The sequence below is a fragment of the Peromyscus californicus genome, unplaced genomic scaffold, assembly GCF_007827085.1.
Source record: "Peromyscus californicus insignis strain IS unplaced genomic scaffold, ASM782708v3 Scaffold_20__1_contigs__length_68692818, whole genome shotgun sequence".
NCBI classification, from domain to species: Eukaryota; Metazoa; Chordata; class Mammalia; order Rodentia; family Cricetidae; genus Peromyscus; species Peromyscus californicus.
In genome coordinates, this window is record NW_026294503.1 from 36,846,695 (window position 1) to 36,870,416 (window position 23,722).

General features: G+C 40.5%; 1 protein-coding gene across 3 annotated transcripts in view; it reads right to left on the reverse strand.

Moving 5' to 3' along the window:
• The window catches only part of Fam135b (family with sequence similarity 135 member B), a 285,796-nt gene that overhangs the window by 110,399 nt on the left and 151,675 nt on the right, over positions 1–23,722 (reverse strand). For all 3 annotated transcript variants that reach the window (XM_052747946.1, XM_052747947.1, XM_052747948.1), the window contains exon 3: positions 15,531–15,610. In XM_052747946.1, the coding sequence (XP_052603906.1) occupies positions 15,531–15,610 (80 nt within the window). The remainder of the gene's footprint in view (positions 1–15,530; positions 15,611–23,722) is intronic.

The following is a 23,722-nucleotide window of genomic DNA, read 5'->3' on the forward strand; positions in this document are numbered from 1 at the left end:
CTTAGAAGTTTAAAATGCAGATAACAAAAATTACCTTGAAAAGTTAAAAGATAAACTATAAGGTATTTTCTACATAATATGTCACAGAATGACTGTCAAAAATATGCTTGGCAATAGGTAAGGGGAAAAAAATCACATAATTTCCTAAAGAAAAAGAAGCAAGAGTGGAAATGGGAAACCTTTCTGTCCGTCATCAGTTCCTATAACTTGCACAAGCTGACTGCATGTACAACTTGTGCAAATTGGTTTCTTTAGTGGAAGGGCCCCCAAAGTGTAGGCTGCACCCTCTCTATAAGTGAGATTAAAGATACACACAGAACATATGCCAACAAGTTAGCTATGATTTCTTCACTCAGATTTGAGTAGAAATCTAAGATAGCACTAATCTTTATTTTCTTATATTCTGAAGGAGTATTCTGTTAAAGATAGCTTACCTGACAGAATTAATGAATTGGCAAAGGGATGTAGCTGTGCTATGACTTTCAGAAAGTCCTCTTTTTAATTAATTAATTTAATTTCCCAGCCCGCTCACATTTTCCCCTCCCTCTTTCCTCTCCTCCTAATCTCCCCCCACCAATCCCCCCCCATCCACTCCTTCTCCTTTCTTAGGGTGAAGCAGAAACCTGATTTTTCTAGTCCCTTGAACATTCTGGAGTTAACCCTTCCTTCTATATTGTTCACACACACATGTGCTCAAGCCCACATCTTCTACAATAGACTATCTTTGGGGGCCTACTATCATGTTCCACTTGTTATTTTAACATTAGTTAAGTTACATCTCAGCTGGGAAGCTGAGCCATCCACAGCCACATGGCATGACTCTTTTAGCTCTGCCCAAACCCAGGTACTCTGGAAGTTAGTCAGATGATTTCTCTAAAGGACAGCAAGAGTTGGTTTATTAAATTTTTACAAAACATCTTCTATCACCTTTAGAGGCTAGAGCGATGACTCAGGGATTAAGAGCACTTGCTGCTCTCCCATAGAACCTGAGTTCAGTTCCCAATACTCATGTAGGTGTTTCACAGCAGCCTATAGAAATGGAATATAGAAACAATCTAACCTAGCAGAGTCTGTATATCATAAGCCCACTGTTAATGTTATAATAAGTAGTAAGAAACCAAAACAATTCCTCTCAGGCTAGGAACAAAACAAGAGTGCCCAGTCTTACCACTTCAACTGAACATAGTTCTGAAAGCCACAGCAAATAGGAAAAGGAAAAATAAAAGACATTCAAAAATTAGTTTTCTGCAGTGGATGACTGCATAAAAATTTTTTTGATATTGAAAATGCAAAATCATATGTGAAGCCCCACAGCTTCAGAATGGTTACTGTAATGTATAGGAGCTCATTGAGATGTATAGACTATAGGTCTGGTTAGTTTCAGTGTGTGGTCATTTTTTAATTTGCAAGTTCTTCACAAGAAAATTTTAATGTAAATAATCAGAAAGAAATAGGATAAAATAGTCTCCTTTGGTAGATGTTGTGATTTTATATAGACAGTCTCTAAAAACGTAAACCATATATTGTTAAAACTAACAAAGCAAAATTTCAGTTTACAAAAATCAAAATCCATAAATGAATCATGTCTCAGGAAAATATTGACATGTTGAAAAATACATGGAGTTCATAATGCCAGTAACAATTCCTACCAAGTCAATAAAGTATTCAATAATGAATTTAACCAAGGGGGTAAATGGTCTATCTTCTATAAGATGTGGAGGAATGGAATTGGAGATGATGAACATAAAAGGAAAGATATTCCACGTCCATGAGTTGGAGGAATTAATAATCATTAAAATACACATATAATACTGCACAAAGCAATACAAAAACTCAGTGTAACGCTTATCTCAATTCCAAATTCCATTTTTCACTTTAAATGTCTTAAATTTCATATATAACTACAAGCAATTATGTACATCCAAGGAAAATTTTATCAAAGAATATTAGCACCAGTACAGTACCTGACTTCAACATACACACAAAGGTACAGGCATTTAAATAGCCTGGCAAATACTACAACAAAGTTGGAAGCCCAGAAATAAATCAGCATGCTTATCTATCAGTTGACTTTCTACAAAGATGTGAAAAGTAGGCAAAGAAAAATAAAACACAGCTTCTTCAGTAAATCATGCTGGAGAAGCACAATATTCATATACAGAATAAAGTTACTTTTGTCCTCATTTCACAATATATACAAGGAACAACTGAAATTGCTAAAATTATGAGGTGATTAGAAGAAAGAAATAAACCAAATATCCATCAAATTGGTTGTCATTCCAAAGACACTGAACTAGGGTTTGAATCCAGACACACACTTTGCAAAATTCAGCCACGTACAAATCCTTACTAAAATCACCCCATTTCTTGCATTATTGCACATTTAAAAAGTGGAATTAGAATATCACCATGTATACAGTGCTCTAGAAGGTCCTCCAGAAATCTATCAAGGATTTTCTCATGTCAGTGTGATGTCTGTTAAAGGATGGGGATGTTGGTTATCTAGCAGGATGAGCACAGGAAAGTTTTGCATAAGAGCCTTCCTTTGGGCATACTGGGAGGCAAGTGATCCAAGAGAGAGGAGAAAGGACCCATGGGTAAGACCTGAAAATCTTCTCTGTATGGACAGCGGGGAGGTGAGAAGCTCAAGGTGAGGTATATTGCTAGGTTTGTCAGGTGGCCAGACAGCAAATTCACAAGCTGGCTGGCTCTTGCATCTCACATGTGCTGTAGGTCCTTGGACTGCTGCAGGGGTAATATGAGGAATAAACAAGATATGCATATACCTACCTTCCTTACTACATTGATATAGATCACTACAGCAGGACAAAAGGCAAATGAAATTGGCCTCTTACCCTGTTACCTAGGAAAGCATGTGCCCATCGTTGTATTCTACCATCAACTTTGTCATAAAAACACCACGTCAGGCCACAAGGACAGAATGTTTACAGAGCTTCTCATGACTAAACAACATTAACTTCTTTGAGGGGACTGTGTAAATGGCAACGAGAAACAAAGCTGAACACTGTTAAAGAAAAACACTAATAAGTCCCATGGGCTCACTTGTTTTTAGTTGACTTAAGAATCTCCATTTTGAGATCACAAAGCTAAGGTATACATTATAAACATCGTCTCAGCCTTGATAACAATTTTGGCATATGCATTATGACAGCAGTTACTTAGGCTTTTTTGCAGACTTTTGCTAAAATCATCAAGTCAATTAGCACCTGCAGCTATCTGACGGGTGATTCAAATGAGGTCAGATGCTTTTCATCTCTGCATTGTATTGTATCTGTTCCCCTTGCTGTCTAAGCTTTTGAGTCAGACTCTACTCATCTCTGAAAGTAAATAAGTGGATCTTCTGAGGAATGCTTTGCCCATAGCTGTAACACAGGGTTACCTTGACCTATTCTGCTTGTTGGAGTACATGTATATTTCTTCTACCCAGCCCCTATCCTTTGTCTGTAGCTTAAGAACCAAAATCTTTCAGCCTACTCATAAGGTTCAAATCAACCAATAAGACCAGGACATTTATGTAAGTTGATGACATCAGTAACAGGAGAGACTCAACATTTCCTGGATGATGGTATGACTCAATAGTCCACCAAGCACAAAGCCAAGAAGTTTGTGCACACAGTAAAAACATCTTTGGATGCTGTGCCCATGACTAATGGACAATCACCAAGCATTACTCTATTCAGAAGTAAATCAACAAAAGCCAACTGATTTCTTTATGTGACCTTGGGCAGGGCTAGCTCTCTTTGATTTAAAAATCAAAAGTCAAGGGTAGCTTGACTTGATATTTGCAGTAGAAGAACTTTTGTCTTATCTATGATAAGAGTCTTGATCTCAAAACTTTTCATTCATGATGTAGCATCCCATTTTCCGGAACTATCATGGTGAAAAGATTTATATTTACTCAATATAAATACTAAAGCTGTTTCCTCCACATTTAAAATGGTCATGATTTACTACTGAATGTAGCATTATTATTAAATTCAAGAGGAAATGCAGACATCAAGTAAATAAATGGATATATACTAAAATTAGCTGCAATGGTCTGAAGAGCAGAATAAGAAATTGCGTGACAACAGGTAAGCAGGAGTCAATCAAAAAAAAAAAAGAATCCCATGCAAGAATGCCTCTCAGAGGAAGGCACATTTGAACTGAATCTGCATTAACTGGTGGAACACGAAACAAATGTTGGGAAGGGAATCAAGTTACAGGTAAAGGGATATCCAAGTTCAGAAGCACTGACCTGGGAGTGAACCCACTGAAGAGGAATAGACATGACTCTGAGGCAGAGTGAAAGCAGATGGTGCAGAGGCATCTAGAGCCTGATAAGGTGCTCCCGACTGGTCTAGGGTAGACAAGAAGCAACATCTGTGCTGCGGTTGGATCCAGAGCTCCTAGGTTAGAATACTGACTCCCAATTTACTGTGAGTTTATCAGTATTTTCACTGTACAATGAAGATGGCAATAGTACCAACCCCATATGCTTTTACACGTGATCTAAAGACATTTAAGTCAAGGATAGATTCCATACGTGATGACAGTGCCCTGAGATGATAAGACACCGTGCGTGGATGTTCCCATAAGGACAAACTCACCTAATGATTCATTTCACACAAAAATTCCTATTGCTAATCATTGCATGATAAGTGCAAAGAATGTAGAGTAGTGTCTGGGGGCAGAGAAAGTACTATGGACGCATTAGCTACTGGGAAGGAATGAGGAGGAAGAACAGGAGGAGAACAGGAAAAGGAAGAGGGCAGAGGAAAGTGAGGACAGGAAGAAAAAAGAAAGGAAGAAGGAGACAAGTGGGGAGGATGAGGAAGATAAGGAGGAGAGGAGAAACAGGAGAAGAATCATATATTTAATGGAGGTCGAACATAACTGACACTCCCTGTCCTAATACCAAAGGGGTTTCTTTGTGAAACTTTCTTCACCTCTAACCAGGTAAGAATCAATGGCTGAAAACTCATCCACTTCTAGCAGCCCAGTAAGAATATAGCACCACATCAAGGAGGAGCTGACTGCATAGGCTGAATGCTTTCGGCATGTAGATTTCAAAATATCCCCAAGAACATATGTGTCTTGGGTTGAAATAATCAAAATCTTCAAAAAGTATATTATCAGGCTAAAGTGAGTGCATTATACCAAAACTAAACACAAAGAAAACCAAACACATACTCTTACTTTAAAAGTATCCCAAGTAAAAGCAAGAGCTTCAAAGACATACCCTTCCCTACTATTTCTAAGATGTTTCCAGTTAGCTCTGCCAAGGAAAAAAACCCATAATTTTGGAAGTTCTGAATGACTTCTGAATGTCGTGTGGCTACAAGAAAGTGCAAGAGGTGTGTTTGGCTAGTTTCCATTCCTGAGCTTTTACATAAAGTCATGTCATTTCTTTGATTCCTAATTTTTAAGGGGCACACATAAGTAAGACAAGGAATCAATGGCATTCTATAAAAAAAACAAGAGTACCCTTATTGCCTGATGTTTGAGGAAATAGAAATGGAAGGGTAATGTAACTTGCCTGGTCACTGAGCATAGATTTATGTCTATAAAGACCCAGATGATTCTTTGGACAGGCACACACTTTCATTAACCACCATTTAGCATCACAGGGGATGCCCTGCTGGAATCTTCCAAAATGGAATGTTTTCCACTGTCAATGGCACCCACAGCTGGGCACATGGAGGTTGAGAGGGCTCAAGGACACAGTGCGTGATTCACAGGAGGCCCTCCAAAAACACAAAATCCAATCTGTTCAATACTTGGGTCCCTGAAGCTATTTTTTTATTCTCACCAATTCAGACTTGTAAAATAAAGTCATCAGTACCCAGCACTAATTGAGGACTCAGGAATCAATGTTGTGTGTACTATTGCACTTACAGAAAGTATTGTTGATAATATTGTACGGAGATGTAAAATGAGGTCCAGGGAGGATAATGACAAGTTCAAGGTCACTTAGGTCAGTTAGACAGACCAGGCACTTACTTCTAGAGCTTCTGCCCTTGATTGTTCTCCCCTGTCACTGAGGCAAGTCTCTGAAGCGTTGTGCTAAATCTCTGGACCCAGGCTCAAAGAAACCTGTCCAATTCCCTCTATTTCTTTGTAGGTTCCTTTGCTAAATGTGGTATAGCATGTACAGACTTTTCCCATACAAGTACAGGTGATACTTCATGGGTGAGGATCCAGTCTTACACTAGGAGATTTAAAGTACATGGACAGAGCAGGGATATTTGATGTCTTGGAGACCCATTGAGTGGTATACCTCAGTTTTCAAACAAAGGGAGTTTTCACTGCTGACTCTGGGCATCAGATCCAGATGTGCCTCACAGAAGATAGACTCCAGAAGAGGGGAATTTCCCAGGTGGACTTTTTGTTGGCACCTGGGACCCTCTGTGTCTCCTCCTGAGCCCCATCTCTAACACTGATCACTTTATTTCCCATTCACAGCAGATGTCCAAGCCTCACTGCATTATGTATTTATTAACAGTGCCTCATAAACATCCAGTTTTGAGGAACTAGAAATTTGAAGTACAGCAGGCACCTCAAGGGAGTTGACACCAACTGTGGTGGAGATAGATTGTCCCTCTTTGATGAGGTAGGCAGGTGGTATACAGATATGATATCTTAGTATATGCATGTGAATATTTGGACTCCTAAGAAATCTATCAACTACATATACCAACTTAATTGCTCTTTGGCTCTCCCGGCTCTTCCCTAATGATGATTTTACATATAGAGAGCTATACCAAAGCCATGGCACAGGGTTAGATTGAGTCAGCTGAGCATGGTCTGGTAACTCCCAGCCCTCTGAGCCTAGACATTTCCAGACACTGTTGGTAAAGAGGTTGACAATGATTGCATGCATTAGTAATTTATTTAGGGTTTGCCCTCAGTGAGGTCACAGAGGCAGGGGGAAGCTGGGTGGGAAGAGAGAAAAGCAAGCCTGGCATATTTATTCTACAGGCATCCGACAAGTGTTTCATGTCATATTTCTACCTTTCTTTTTCAGAAGCAGGGGAGCTAAACCTCCAAGATTCTTCATTAATAGCTACTGGCCCATGGCAGAACTTGTACTTGGGAAATGAGGGAATGAAATTCAAATTTCCTGGCAAGATCAGTTCTCAGAATCAATTCTGTGGCCTGTGGGTAGTCAGTCCTCCAAAGTGAAGACATGGCTTCTAGTGATAGAAAACAAGCTACAGTCGGGCAGATGTGGTGCAGAAGTAGGAATAGCTGCATGTGGGAGGGACCAAGGCTGCTTTTACAAATGGTGTGGAGGACACTGAGGTGAGCGCCATTCATGTGTATAGGTATGTTCACTCTGGTACAGCCAGGTTATGGCCGACCACAGGCAGTACTTCTGCCCATATGAATGAAGCAAAACAGAACACTGGAAGGGAATGGACAGGTGTTCAAAATGGCACCAGGAGCAGGGGCAGCTGTCAATAAAAGCAGGTGGAGTGACAGATGGTATAATGAAAACTCCTGAAACAGGCCCTGACCCTGCACAGCTTTAAGATGCCATCTCAAGAACAGAGCACAGTGAGATGCTAACTTGACCAAAAGGAAGCTGAGTCCCTAGGAAGCTGGCAGAGATGGCTGTCACAGCGCTTAGGGGCAGAGGTAAGGAAGCCCAGCCCATTACCGTCCTCAAGCTGCCTGTGTGACTTGGCTAGAGATGAGTGGATGGTATGGTAATGGATTGTCATGCCTCTCTGAATTACCAGGGCTTAAGGCAGGCAGCCACCTGTCAGCCCGGAACTGGCTGTCCTCAGACCCTAGCTGGATCAGAGCCTGAGAGAGGGAGTGCTTTACCTGCTTAGCATTCTCCACGAAAACAGGCATATTTGATATTTAGGTGCACTTTAATGGACCATGAAAAGAAATTAGATTGATTCATTTGAGAAATGAATGTCTCTCCCCACCCCTGCACGGTGAAGCTCTTAAGTGCTTCCACTTAGTGGAAATGGAAATTACCTCTCAAAACATTACAAAAACTAATCACGGTGAATTTTATACATTTCCACAATTTACTCTGCTGTCTTCCCCTTGGCTTTGATGAGCAGACACTAACAGATGCCTGTTCTTAACCTAATCATTTTCCACAGCCCCAATACACTTGGATAGGCACCCTTCTACCATGTCTGTCCTAATTGATCAGTCTCCAAGGGAAATGACTTCTTGTTTTTCTTTATCATCTCAAGAGGAGGAAGAAACAATAGGATTTATTAAACAGAACCCTTTTATAGAGGTAAATACCCAAAGTTAAAGTGTCCTTAGCATCCTTCCATTGTCATGGGCATGTTGATTGAGACCCTGAACTAAGAAAAAAGAGAGAGACAGAGACAGAGAGACAGAGACAGAGAGAGGCTTTGAAATATCATAATTAGATGTTTAAAATATCTCATATCTAGGTTCCTTTCCTGGAATACCTTAATAACCACATTTCAATTAATCTCTATTCTTCCCTGTTCTTATTGTTCAGGTTTCCTTGTTTCTAAAATCTGAGCAGTTTGTTGTTGGACACAGACAAATATTTTTTGATCTTGTAGATTCAAATAGTATTTTAGGAACAAGAAAGATAATTTGTGATCAGCTCTTTCTATACACACACACACACACACACACACACACACACACACACACATCACACACATGCACAAATACATATACACACATGCATGTACACATATGTGCAAATTTATATGTATAGATGTGATGTTTAATTTTGGTTGATAGTTTAATTAGATCTGGGATCAAGTAAATAAAGCATCTCTGGTTGGGGCTGTGAGGCATTTCCTGGAAGGATTAATTGAGAGGGGGAAGATCAAACTTGGTGTCAGCCCAGATATAAAGAGTTCTGAGAGGAAAGCCAGGTTGCTTTTGCCTACTGCCTTTACTCCCTGATGTTGAGTTCGTCTACTGTGTGGCTGTCCCACTGTTGCCATCTGCTACTTATACTGGATATCAGTTATTCCGCTTAACAAAGTAACTCAAGACTCATGGCTCGCCTGGAATCTTCTTGGCCTTCAGCACCATACATACTGGAATTGCTGAGGCATCATTCAACTTGGTGGATGGGTAGCTACCACATTCTAGTAGTTTTCAGCGTCTCTAATGTACAGACAGTCATTGTGGAACTACCCAACATGCATCATGCAAGCCAATCTAATAACCCCCCTTTGTAATACATATTTATTCTATTGTTCTTTTCCTCCAGAGATCGTGACTATTGCAATAGGCATTTATATATATACAAATGCTACCTAAAATCAATTATGAATATGTGCATGCCATGTCTTACCTAATAAGAACAATGAAGTTTATATTCGTTTAGAGTCACAAGTAAACTGGTGAGATTTCCCATTGTTTCCATTACATAAGAGAAAAGCATGGCTTCCGGGGAATATTCCATTGCCATTGTGCTTAGCTAGCTAGCTATGGGCAAGGCACATAGAAAAGACAAGACAGACTGCACGGCCTGGCCCTGAGATGGACAGCCAAACATCTTACGGAGTTTATGGCAATACAACTGCCATAAGGGATGTCCACATCACAAATACCCCCATCCAACCTTTGCCTCTCTTCACTCACATTGTAGTCCCCACTGTCTCACAGTTGATTCACCTCTTCTGTGGGAACATTTGTGTTGGCTCCATTCATGAGCTCTCATTAAACCCATGGTAAGATTCTTCTTTGATAATAGACTGCAATCTGTCTGGCCCTTTTTCATTATGTATCAATGATTGTACAGTAGCCCCATCAAAAAACTCTCAAGTCCTTAGCTACCTGACTTGGAGGTTGAAGACTTTGAGTTGGGTGAGTGGGATTTTAACATGGGTAAATCCAGGGTCTGACTACAGTATGTAAGACCTACCTCTCAAATAGCCAGATCTGTTCATCTAATGATTTCACAGTTTTAACTACATCAAAAGTAGAATAGAAATGTAGCATGATGAGTCTTTATTCCCTTTCATGTTTTGTAACAGCTGAGGGATGCCCTAGACAACCACCTGTAATTTCTAATCTCCTATTCTGGAGATAACTGAGACCCTAAAACCAGGTCCAAACTGTCCTGTGACCTAGTTTCAGATCAGCATATGAATGTTTGTCCAATGGGTCTCTGCACAAGGCAAAACCCATGGAGATAGTCTCTCACTAGGCAAGGAGAGGTGGACCTTGGGACAGTAAAGAATACTGCTGGGACAGCACGACCTACATGCTCTCTTCTCACTCATGGCGATGGTGATTCTCTTGGTGGTTTTTAGTTTCCCTTTGTCAGTCACACATGGGACAGATATAATCACTCCCAGAAACCCCATTTCTTCTCAAATATTTTCCCTTAAAATTCTTTGGGAACTGATGCTTCTCAGGTTCTTATCTGGAAACACCAGCTGTTACTCCAGACCCTCGGAACTTTTCTGATTCAGTGCTGACAGGATTGGAGGCAATAAAAGTTAATGGGCACATATAAGAAAGCAACATAGGGGGCATTAACTATGCCTCCCAATTCTGGAAAAAAAACTTTAAGGACAGTGTGGCATGATGGGAAAAGAGTGCCTTATCAAACTTCACACTTCATAGAGAGGCTTAGGCATGCAGGACCCCCTTGTAAGACAAGCAAAGAGTCAGAGAAATACAAGCTGTCTATATGAAAACAACTTATGGCAAATCCCCTATTTCTGTAAATATTCTTTGTTAAGTTTTGGATGATATCATTGTTCTTGAGAATGTGTGCCTATGTCTATCACCTTGTAGCTTTGTAAGGACAGGGTGTGCCTGGCTTGGTATTTAGCCAAGCTAGCAAAATGCAGAATATTGTTGTTTCTGGTTTAAAAGTTGTTTTGATTTAAAAGTTGGAAAAATCATGTTAATTTTTGTTGGAGATTTGTTGGAGCACCGGAGTGTGGGGAAAACATGTTTGTTCTTGAAGTATAAATGAAGACGGCTCAAGATGTTCGGGGCTGCCACTTGTGTGACACTCTTCTGGTGGTCAGACTTCTTTGAGCAATGATGCCCCGTCCCCATTTCAGGACCTGCACCTGGCTGGAGCAGGACTCCACACTTTCCCACATAAATGTCCCTCTTTGTATCTTACACTCATGCCAGTGAGAATATCTAATCCAATTACAGTTGTCACCTAATCAAGCACCAGTCCTTTCTCTGACACACGGGGATCTTTTAGAATACCCATGGGAAGGATTGTTCCTAACCAACACGAGCTCAGAGCTTGTCACAATCCGCTCAAGGACATGTTCAGCTAACCAAGATGAGAATAAATCACACGTCTTCAGAGAACAATTGCCCCAAATTACCCTGTAAAAAGTATTATGGCAGGTAATGCAGGGACACAAAGGTTATGCACATGGAATTTGCTATACAGGATCTAACCATGGAAACCTATCTTGCAAAATTCCATGTGACACTGTTCTGTACTTACAGAACCTGCATCTAAGCCATATGAACCATGGAAATATGCGTCTGTGTAAAATTTAGTAAAGAACCAACATGCTTGGAGGAGAGAGAAAGCATACCCAATGTTTAATTGCCGAGAACACTGTGAATTTGAACATCACTGGGTTCATGTGATCAAGGTACTTCCCTTCATCTTTCTGTGCTTTTCAGATAAAAGTTCTCTCTAGCACATGGCACAAATCCAGGGGGTCTGCCTTTTTTTCTCCTGTTGTCCCAGTTCTCAATAATACCCTAAATCTAATCTCTAGGGACATGAAGAATCAAGGCCCCATTTAGGCTCTAATGATTGGGTCATCCTGTGGCCTCTGCCTGATCATCCTTCCAAACCCTCATCTCGGATTAGTTTCTTAACCTTCCAGGCCCCACTGTGAATCTCTTCCTCCACTAGTTAGCTGCCCTGTTCCTGCTTAGCTATTTGCTCCATCAGGGGTCAGCAAACTCTGCCTCTATTGGATGACTTTCATCACTTTTATTTCATGAGATGACTGTGAGGCCATCTGATGCAAACACCTATATCCACAAGGACATGGCGAAGATTCTCCACAAAGCAGAATATTGTTAGGCAATCGGCTACACGATGCATCGTAGCCACACTTAGCCTGCTGAACAATTATCCTAAGCTTTCTTGGAGCAGAAAAGCTTAATAACTATCTTCCTCAGAGAATTTATTTTGTCTATTCCACAAGCCTGGGAGGAAAGCACCACCCAGGGATCCCGACTTAAAAAGGAGGCACTAGAAAGATAACTGCTGAGTCGACTTCTGAATTCACATGACTTGGAAATGGGGAAGAGGGACTGGAATATAGTCATCTCAGTGCACATGGCACTCTGTCCTGTTGAACCCTTCCTCATTAGACTCAGTAAGCTTTGTCTATGTCCACATTAAAGACAACTGGAACAAAAGAACAAATTAAATAAACTATATTGACAAGACACTTCAGTTAATGGAAGTTGAAGATGCCGTTGTCCACCCCACCCTTGTCATTCCTGGATTTTTTAATTTCCTCATATTTTGCTTCCAAAACATTTATATTTATTACTTTCTATGCCAAAATACCTAGAAGTGATAGAAAATACATTGAGATGATTGTCTGTAATCATGGGTGTCAGTGTCCTCTCCACACAGGGCTTGAAGGAAGGGCTTTACAGGAAGGAATGGGGTGCATTTCTTTTCTAGGTGATGATAGACAGCCTTGTCCCAGACTTGACCAATGAGATACAGGAGAACAATCCTGTACCAGTTCCACACATAGTCAGGAAGCAATGTAGAATCTTCTTTGTGGTTGATAAATTGTGCACCCCAATAAACTTATCTGGGGGGTCAGATAACAGAACGGCCACTACATTAAACATAGAGATTAGGCAGTGGTACCACATGCCTTTAATCCTAGCATTCCAGAGACAGAGATCCAGTGAGTTCAAGGCCACAATGGAAACAGCCAGGCATGGTGGCACACACCTTTAATCCCAGCATTTGAGATCGCATGTCTTGCTTGGGAAAGACACACGCCTTTAATCCCAGGAAGTGATGGCAGAAATCAGAAAGGTATATAAGGCATAGAACTAGATAGAGGCTTTTAGGCTTTTTAAGCTTTGAGGCTTGTAGCACCAGTTCAGCTGAGATCCATTTGGATGAGGATTCAGAGGCTTCCAGTTTGAGAAAACAGGATCGGCTGAGAAGTTGGTAAGGTGAGGTTAGCTGTGGCTTGTTCTGCTTCTCTGATCTTTCAGAATTTACCCCAATACCTGGCTCTCAGTTTTTTTTTGTTTGTTTGTTTTTTATTAATAAGACCTTTTAATATTTGTGTTACACATCTTTGTTTTATCTCATGGCAATGGAACTACCAAAGTAGTTTGTTAGTTCAGCTAGATGCAGAAGCTTAGCTATTCTTCAAGCAGTGATCTGAGGGATCCATCTGCCCTGTGAGTGAAGAAGTCTTGAGTGCTCTACCCCAGCTAAGGCCTGAGGTGGCACTAATGCATCTCGAGGTTAGACAACTTCAGCCCACTTGAAAAATCAAGCAGAGCAGGCCATTGTTTTAAGTACCAAGTTTTGGAAGGATTTGTAGAAAACGTAGGCATATACAGAGGAATGTGATATAATTAGACAATTCACCTTGAAGGAGAAATAAATATGCATATATCTCTCACCCATGAAACTGTCTGATCATAAGTCACTGCTGGCATGTGCTGGCTTTCTGTTCTAAATAGAATTTGAGTGCAAAACTCAAGGGCATGATCACTGCGTCACAATCCTTACTCTGTCAAACTAGACTAGAGAGGAAAATGGCTTTAACATGAAGTTGCATTTCTTGCTGTTTTTCTCTGTCTTTGCAGCACCATTGCAATAAGTTCTTTCTCTATGGACCCCAAAAGCTCCTGCATGCCCAGCAGCCTCTGGACCTCACAGCTGGGACTGCCTACTCCTGAGAAGGTGTAGCAATGACAAGAGGTGAGTTCATGCTGCTGAGAATCTTAGAGAGGAAAGAGTCCAAGTACACACTGGCCTGCAGATGGCTCTCATCAATCAGCCTGCTCTCACTGCCACCTCTCCCCCAGAGTTTTGCTTTGACTCTAAGAAGGAGACCTTGACTCATCATGTTGACTTACAACCTCTCGCAGGGCAGACTCTTGGACCCTTACTTTATGGCAGTTCCCATCACAGCACATTCATATTTATCATCTCTATAAGACATATTTGTCATATATCATCTCCACAAAAAAGAGAAAGACACCATAAGAGGTGAATTTTTATCTACCTATTTCAAGTGAAGAGAAAGTGCTGATCATTTACTTAGGACCGTACAGTCAGTTTATCTAAAGCAGAGCCCAAGTATCCTGCTTTTCAGTGGATACCATGGACTAAGGCAGGGGAGGAAGGAACCTAGAACAGGATGGGCAAGAGGGAAATTACACTGAGTCTATCCTGGGGGAGTACAGATTGTGGAAGAGTATAAATCCTCCTTTCCTCACCCCAGATGCCTTATTTACTCCCAACAGAGAGGGTTGGACAAGAGAAATATCTTAGGGAGATGGTGACTTAACTGATAACTAACACCTGCTTAGCTCAGACTTGCAGAAGGGGCCGGTGACCAGCTGAGTCTTTCTCTTTCTAGGTCTAGAATTAGAGGAATAATCATAAGCCTTCACTCTATATCTGTACTTCTCCCTTGAGGCGTCTCAACTAACTGCCCATGTTTGACTCCCCACGATGCTTTTGCCCATTCCAAATGGTTTTTATAAAGTGTGGCTGGGACCAGCATTCTTCTTATATTTTTGGTTGTGAGCCTAGCCTTTAATGGCTGAGCCATCTCTCCAGCCCAACCAGCATTCTTCTACATCTTGTTTCTGACGATCAGGCTCACTCTTACTTCTAACAGAGAACAGGTGCATTGTGGTTTTCCTGTTCATCCCCTTCCTTTCTCTTCTTCTGCCCTGAAGGCTGAATCATTTCTTTTAAGACTCACTAGACTGTGTGGCTCTGCCATATTTGTTCCCAAACCATCCTGTACTTCTGCTCTTTAGTCTCTCACACGTATTTCCTGTCACTGAGTCCTATCAGACTGGCTCCTCAAAGCCTTGGATTTCCTCTTAGATCTCCAGCATCAAAATCAGGCCCTGGATTTTCCTTGACAGTCTTTTTACAATGGGTGATGGTATTCTAACTCTCTATTGTGACTAGAAAGTACCAGTAAAACTGCTCACCTACTCAGTTCCCTGAAGCCATAACAACTGTCTTCTCCTTACCTATTGGCTGGATGCTGCTTCTCATCCATTTCATCCATGATGTGACTTCAACCAACCTACTGCAGACAGTTTCCCCAAGCTACCAGCCACTCCTAAGAGTGATTTTTATTCAGCCAACCCTCCTTAACAACAATGTTCGCACAGGGGCCACTTCCAATATTGTGTCTGCCTTTCCTGAACTCACTGGTCCAACTGTTGACAGTAAGAACTACCCTATGTTCTGCTAGACCATGAAACACAGGAACACATGATGGATTACTCATGAAGCAGGAGTCCTGCTTTCTACTCACCTGACTGCCCAACGATGGAAGCACTCAGCCTGTGGGGGATCCTTGAGGACACTTTCAAAGTCACTCGGATCTGGTAATACCTAAGAAAAGAGCAGAGACCAAGCCATGACAATATGACTTCTTAGTGTGTATTCTAAAGTGATCGAGACTTAATATGGAAAGCCATAGGAAAGGTTGAAGGTCCTGGATACAACGTAGTCATCTGTAAGCAAAAAAAAAAAAAAAAAATTGATTGGAGCAATTAAAGGGTAAGAGACAGGACATGGTGGGAAGCAGGAAGGTACATAACTTGAGATTACATGAGACTGAGCAAGGTTGGAGGTGATGCCAATACAGAAAAGGAACAGATGGGTCATGTGACAGCCTTTGAAGACATATATCTTCTTTAGTCTAGAAAAATCAACTGTCACAGGAAGATAGCACAGTGTAAGTCTGAAAATCCAGATCTGAACTGACTTACTGTCTTGTAAAATACGGCACATACCCCTCTTCTTCACACTTCCTTAAGGCATCTAGAAGCTAGGTTGCCATTTCTAAATCTATTGCTAAGCACTTTCCCCTGTGTATTTGTCTTACTGTATTTTTTCCATGGTGTCCACATTTGGGACTCCTCTACAGGCTCCTATGCTCTTAGTAACCTCTCCCTGTGTCCCCTTTGCTGATTGCTATTAATGCCTTCTTCATTTGTATGCACTTGGGGACCATTTCTGGCATAATTGTCCTCTCTTCCACACATTCCAAACCCTTGGTGAAGTGAAATGTAAATAAGATAAGGTGAGATGTAAGTAAATAGACCATGAACAGGTCAGTGCCCCGTGTCTCATTGTGTTCCTAGCTAGGGACTTGTGTGCCACTATGTCAGTGGGACCATGAATACTCACAAGACAGGATATTTCTGGTGAAGGTCTTGGGTCTTACTTTGATGTGTGCATGATGAACATAGGATGTGTGGCCCTCAGAGCACAGGCCCTGGCTACATGACTGGAGTCTGGGTGACAGTGTCAAGCTGGCCAAATCTGACTCTGTCATGTAATTTATGAACTTTCTCTGACATGTGTGAGCTGAATGACTTTGAATCTTTTGTATAGTTTTGTCAGCTTATTTTGTATCTGTAAAATGAGAAAAATATCAAAAAAAAGAACACTAAATGAGGTGAAAAGCAAAATAAAATAAAGGGAAAAAAAACAAAACAGCCACTATCTGTTTCCCTGTTCTTCTCCCCAAGCACAAGAAAAACTATCAGCACAAGTAAGCACAAGGAGACAAAGATGGGGAGACAGACAGGCCAGGCACTCGGGGTGAAGGAAAGACATGGTGGTGACTTTCCCGGCTTCTGCTTTTACCTCCTGTGTCATAAACAGAATATTAGGTGGGTGTCTTGGCCAACAAACCAGAAACACTAGTGACTGGACACACACACACACATGCAAACACATATATACAAATACACACACACGTATATATACATACATACATACACATAACAAAAATACACACACACACACACATGCACACACACACGGAGGCACACACCAAACAAAAAGGGAAGAACATGGCAAAACAGAAACCTTTTGGAGAACAGCTATATTCTTCCTGCCAGTAACACATAAAAACAGCAGCACCACCACTCAGAGCAGAGGGTACAATTACCAGGTTGTAACAGAACTCCTTCTTGACCCTTAGCTGAGAGCAGACTTCCATCTCCATTGGGATCCACACTTTCATCCTTAGCAGATGGTAATGATTCTGGTTTTAGTGGAGACCATACAGGGAGCATAGAATTCCACTTCCACCCCCACAGTATCAAGGGCATAAATATACCAGCAACATTTGTAGGTGTTTTATTTTGTTTGTTTTGAGAATTTCATGCATGGATAATGTATTTGTATCACCTATACCCCTCAAACTCCCTATATGATCCAATCAGCTCCTTCATAAATTCATGTCATCATTATTTTACACACACACACACACACACACACGGAGAGAGAGAGAGAGAGAGAGAGAGAGAGAGAGAGAGAGAGAGAGAGAGAGAGAGCGAGCCTGTGCAGTGCAGGAAAGAACATCTTCTCAACATGTTTTCTTGAAGCAACTGAGCACCCATAGAAAACAATAATCACCAACAAACAAACCTCGAATTTAATGTCTCACTTTACATTAAAAAAAACCCTGTCCCCAAACTGGTCTTGCACTTAACTGAAAAATAGAGACCCAGTAAGACACAATCTACACAACTCATTTAACATGGAGGTGGTGCCTACCTAGAGAGTTCACCCATACTGGCTAATGTTCTTAGTACTAGAAAGTACACTGCACTGGTACCAAAGGGAAAAATGTAAACACCAACCCCGATGCAAACCCTTCTATCTACAATGGTGTCCTACCTGCAAGACACTCTAGTGCAATGGTGGCATAAAGCTTGCAGAAGTAACCAATCAATATGTGATTTATTATAAGGCCCACTCCATAAGATGAAACTCATACTTGATACTGTATGGGTGACCAAGAACCTGAGATTAGATAGCCCAGGGACCTAGAGGGAAACTAAATACTACTGTTCTACAAAGAGAATATAACAATAAAATGACTCCTAGTGACATTCTGCTTTACTCATAGATCCATGCCAGCCATCATCAGAGAAGGTTCCTCATGCAGCAGATGGGAACAAATACAGAGACCCACAGCTGGACAATATACATAGAGTAAGAGACCTAGGAACACTCAGCCCTAAATGGAGTGTCGCCATCAAATCCCTTCCCTCAGTACTCAGAGAAGCCTGAAGAAGAAGTAGGAGGTAGAAACAGTGTAAGAATAAGAGGAGATGGAGGATACCAAGAAAACAAGGACCTCTACATGCAGGACCATTGCACAAAGGAAATCACAGAAACTGAGGCAGCATGTACAGGGCCTGCAAGATGAGTCTGCACCAGATAGGGTCCTAGAGTGGAAAGGAGAAGTGAACACATGGCCCCATCACTAACCCAGAAGCCATTTTGCTAACCACTTGCAAATGAAAAATTGGTTTTATCCAACAGAGTCCCACTAGGGAAGCAAACTACTCTTAATGGTAGACTGCATGCCCAACAGTAGTTGGCCAACAGTAAAAGAATTCATCTCAGTGGCATCTTCAGAGGTTCCTTGTCTCATGATGTCATATCAGGGCTTTATCTTAAATTTTATTTTTAATGTTAGTATTAATTTATTTGTAATTTATTGATTTATTACTCTACAGGTTTTGCATATTTATTATGGTTTTCAATGTTCTGGTTTTGTGTTTTGATGGGATTCCTGAATGTGCAAACTAGTGGGTCTCTGCAATCTAAATCTATATCTGTTTCTTGTGCCTTTTCTTGGGCTCTTTTCCTTCTGTTTATTTGTTTTGTCCTATTCTGATTTGTTTAGTTAGGTTTTATCCTATCATGTTTTATTATTTTCTCTTAGAAGCCTGTTTGTTTTCTAATGAGAGAAAAGGAGTGGATCCAGAGGGGAGGGAGGGTAAGGAGAAATTGGGAGGAGTAGAGGATGGGGAATTATAATAAGAATATATTGTATGAAAAAGAAACTATTTTCAATTAAAATAATAATCCAAGCCTATAATGCATTAATAAAGAATAGAAAAGCTTTTAAATATGTCCTAAATACAGAACTAAGAAGACTTCTTAGACTCTTAATCCAAAGCGTGGCCTATTAAAGCAAACAGGGGTCAATCCGATTTCATTAAAATGAAACACTTTCCTCCATGACAGGTGCAGTTGAGGATCACAATGGAAGCGCGGTGAAGGAGAAAACATTTACAAATCTCATGTAGATTGCATTCATTGTTTATGAATTCCATTGTTGGAGGCTCACATACTTGTTAACATTTAGCTAACGTCAGATTCGAAGCTTACATCTCCTTTGTGCTTATTCACAGACACGAATTTGGCCGCAATCAATAGAAGCACGTGACATTCGGACTGCAATGGAGATTGAGGGAATGAAACTGCAAACACATTTGCATTGGGTTGATTTCTTTACTATTAAATTTGTCCATCCCAGAATGGTGCTCCATGGCTGATCAGTGCTCCAAAGTCATATCCCCTGTAATACTAATAAGAGGAAGTGTATGGACTGTAAGAGAGTCAATCAGGAATGAATAAGGGGGAAGATGTTTGGAATATGTTAGGTACCCCTCAACAGAGACACACATGAAGCAAGGTTAGATAGATAGTGTAAGTGTGAGGAGGGCGTTCATATGCAGAGGGGTCTCCATCTGTACTTGTGTGTGTATGTACAGAGCAGAGGTTAAACTTGAGCATCAGTCCTCAAATGTCATTCACATGATTTCTGAGACAGGGTTTCTCACTTGGCCCGGAACCCATGAATAAAGCTAAGCTGGCTTGCACTTTATCCCTAGAAACCGGTTCCCACCTCTCCAGTGCTGGGGTTAGCATTGCCACACTTGGCTTTTTAGTGTGATTTCTGGATTTCAAACTCAGGTCCTCATACTTGCAAGGCAAGCCTTTTCCTGACTCAGCTATCTGCCTGGCCCAAGGTTAGGTATTGAACTGTTGAAGGAAATGTAAGGAGAGGCTCATGGGAACCATTACACTTAGGAAGGGTGACTCAGTATTTGCTAATTGTGGTAACTTTATAGAAGGTAGCTACACCAGCATCTCACCTTAATTATCTGACAAAAGATTATTAGCTAGGATAAAGCACTATTAAAATTCAACAGTAAAAATAATCAGAAATAGAACAAATATATAAACCAACATTTCACCTAAAGGAGCAGACATCTCGTGAAAAGCATTAAGTCCTAGAAATATGCTTAAATTTCCATTCAGACTTACTCAAAACAATATACAGATTCAATAAAATCCCAGGAAATAACTCAATACCTCTTTTCATTGAGATAAAAAACAAATGTAAAACATTCACACATACTAAAGGATTACAATAGGTCTGAGAAAGAGCAGAGCTGCAGGCAGCAGATGTCCTGTTTTCAACTTGCATCACAACTTATGGTAATCTGAGCTGAGTGGTAGTGACATCAACCAGTCATCGACCAGTAGAATATGTTCAAGAGGGAAGAACAAGAATATAGACTGAGCGCAGCTCATTCTTGACAAGGACATGAAGAACTCATGAAATAAAAGAAGAAAGTTATGAGTAGATAATGTTGGGGAACTGTATCTCCATGAAAGGAATAATGAAATCAGAAACCCACTTAATATCATTCCCAAAAGTAACTGAAAGTGTAGTAAAGAATTACACACAATACCTAAAAGCTAAAAAAACTCCCAATCAAAACAAATTTAGTTTTGGCAATGATTGATTTTTACTCTGCCATCAAAGGCACAGAAAATACACAAACAAGAGGAAGCATACCAAAGAAGTTGCTGCACAGCAGAAGAAATAGAATACATAACATCCTTCACATGGAGGAAAATAATTGAAAATCATATACCTGTTAGGTCCGGTAATTAATTGTTCCATAAACATAATATATAAAGAGCTTTTAAAACTCAAAAACAATAACAAAACAACAAAACTCTCTAATTAAATTAGGGGAAAGAACAGTGATTCATATGTATACAGATGTCATAATGAAACCCATTATTGTGTCCACTTAATGAAAACGTACAAATTTAAGAAACATCAACAAAATGTAGGCAAAGAAGATGAAGCAACATCTTCCCACAGAAAACAAAGAAACAAGTTCGAATATGCTGAGGATTACCTATCATGGAAATGCAAACTGAGACCATGGTAAGATGGTGTCTCACGTGTCAGGCTGTCTATTGCAGAAAAGGTAACAGGTAGCCAGCTGTAAAATGAGAATTTGAAAGGAGAATCCTTGTGTGCTGTTGGTGTGAAGTTCAATTGTAACAGCCATTGTGTAAAGCAGGAAGAGTAGTCAAAAGAGTAAAAACACAAGTATTCAATGACCAACAACAGTTTTGCAGTTTGTACATACTGATTCACTCAGCAGGGTGGGTGTGCTAGTAACACTGGCATGTGACTATATAATCCTATCTCTCTGGTTATGGAAACAGGAAAGGAAGAGACAGTTCAACCAGAGCTTGAGCTCTATGGAAAGACTCATTTCCAAAAATGAAATCAAAGCCAAGAACAACCTGGATGGATCTCTAGACAATTAGGCTGAGCCAAAGAAGCCAATTCCAAGAGGCTGATTTCACTGGCAAAGCCTTCTTGAAAATAACTAAATAACAGAAAGGGCATACAGATCAGTTGTTGCCAGGGGTAGGAAGATGAGAGGAAAGAGTGGATGGGTGTGCTTCTCCAGGATCAAAAAAATAAAGAATAAATAAATAAAAATAAAATAAAGGATACTGGTGGTAATTCAAAGATTCTGTATTTTGACTGCCTATGTAAACCTCCTGGTTGTGATATGAAATACATTTTTTGCAGGATTCCACTGTTGACATGAAATGAGTGAAAAGTTACAGGACATCTTTGTATTATTTCTTAAAACTATAAAATAATTGTCCTAATTATTGTTTTGTTACATTTTACAAAATTGAAAATAATTTCAAAAGCCCCTTTTCTGGGATGGGGGGTGGAGATGGACAACTGGTTAATCATTTACCGTGCAAGCCTGAGGACTACAGTTCAGATCTCCAGAAATCAAGTTAAATGTACCTGGACCTCACAGTCTGCCTATGATTCATGCCTCAGAAGGCTGAGCCAAGGGATTCCTGAGAGCAAGCTAGATAGCGCAACTAGCCATATCGGTAAACTTGGATTGATCAAGAGACCACATCTCATGAACAAGGTAGAAAAACAATTGAGGATGACTCCTGACATTAATCTTGGCCCTCTACATGCAAACAAATCTGCACATCTGGGCCCATATACATGAAAACGTGCATTCACACACATGCAGAACACACACACACACATACACACACACACACACACACACACACACACACACACACACACACACACACACATGCCCACAAAATGGGTAAAAGAAAAGCATTTGCCCTCTTATGACAACCATAGTGATTGAATGTGAAATCACAGGAAGCCACACTAATTGGAGTCAAGTCAGGACCCACAGGGGCCAGGTAGGTGACACAAACAAATTTACGAAATTCTGGGTCCTCTAAAGTTAGCTTTGCTTTTTCCACTTTTGACAGAAATAATCATAGAAGCAGTATACCTCCATGTCACTATTCTAAGTCATTGAAATGGAATCTTGATTGTGATCTATGAAGAGATGAGATTGGGTAGAACATTTTAGAGGTGACCAGCGAACCAGAAGTGCCTGTACATCCCAGCACTAGGAAGGGTGAGACTGGAGGATTGCTAACTTTGAGGTTAGCCTAAGCTACACAATGAGACCCTGTCTTAAGAAACCAACAGTAACAAAAATAAAAAGAGGTGATTTGGGCAAGAGAATTTAATTGTCATGAATGAACTGACCTATTTATAGATTGATGGATTGTAAGGTGATAAGTCAAGAATGGTTCTGCTAAAAAAAAAAAAAAATTGAGATTGCTTCTCCCTCCTTCATGTATTCTTTTGCAATGTGATGCCCTGCAGGACTCCAAAACTCAGCAGGGTCTCCACCATATTAAAAAAAAACCTAAGTAGACATGGCTCCTTGATGGTGGAATTTATAGCTTCTAAAGCTGTAAGAAATAATTTCATTGCTTAAAAACGTCCAAGAATCAGATATTTTGTCACACAGCAGAACCTAGACCAGAATAACTATCAAAAAATGTAAATGTCAGAACAATAACAAATTACGAACAAGGAAAGATGCTTGACTCATCCACTGTCCCAGTGTCATTTCCGTCCCTATAACAAATAGCCTGACTAAAAACAAAGGGCAGAAAGAGTTTATTAGGCTTCCAATTCCAGGTTACGGTCCATCACTGAGGGGAAGTCAGGGCAGGAACTCAAGCAGCTGGTCCCACCCACCATGAAAAGTTGAAAGAAACTACAAACATATTTGGTTGATCAGGCTTATGTACAGCAGGCTTTTTTTTTACATTCTTATTCCATTCAGGACCCAGGCCATGAAATAGTGCAAGGGAGGGGGGGTGTCTTCCCACCTTAATTAACAATTAAGAAAACTCTCCACGGAGAAGTCCAGAGGCCACTTGATCTAGATAACTGTTAAGACTTTCTTCTCAGATGATTCTAGGTTGTGCTATGTTGGTAAGTTAAGGCTGGCA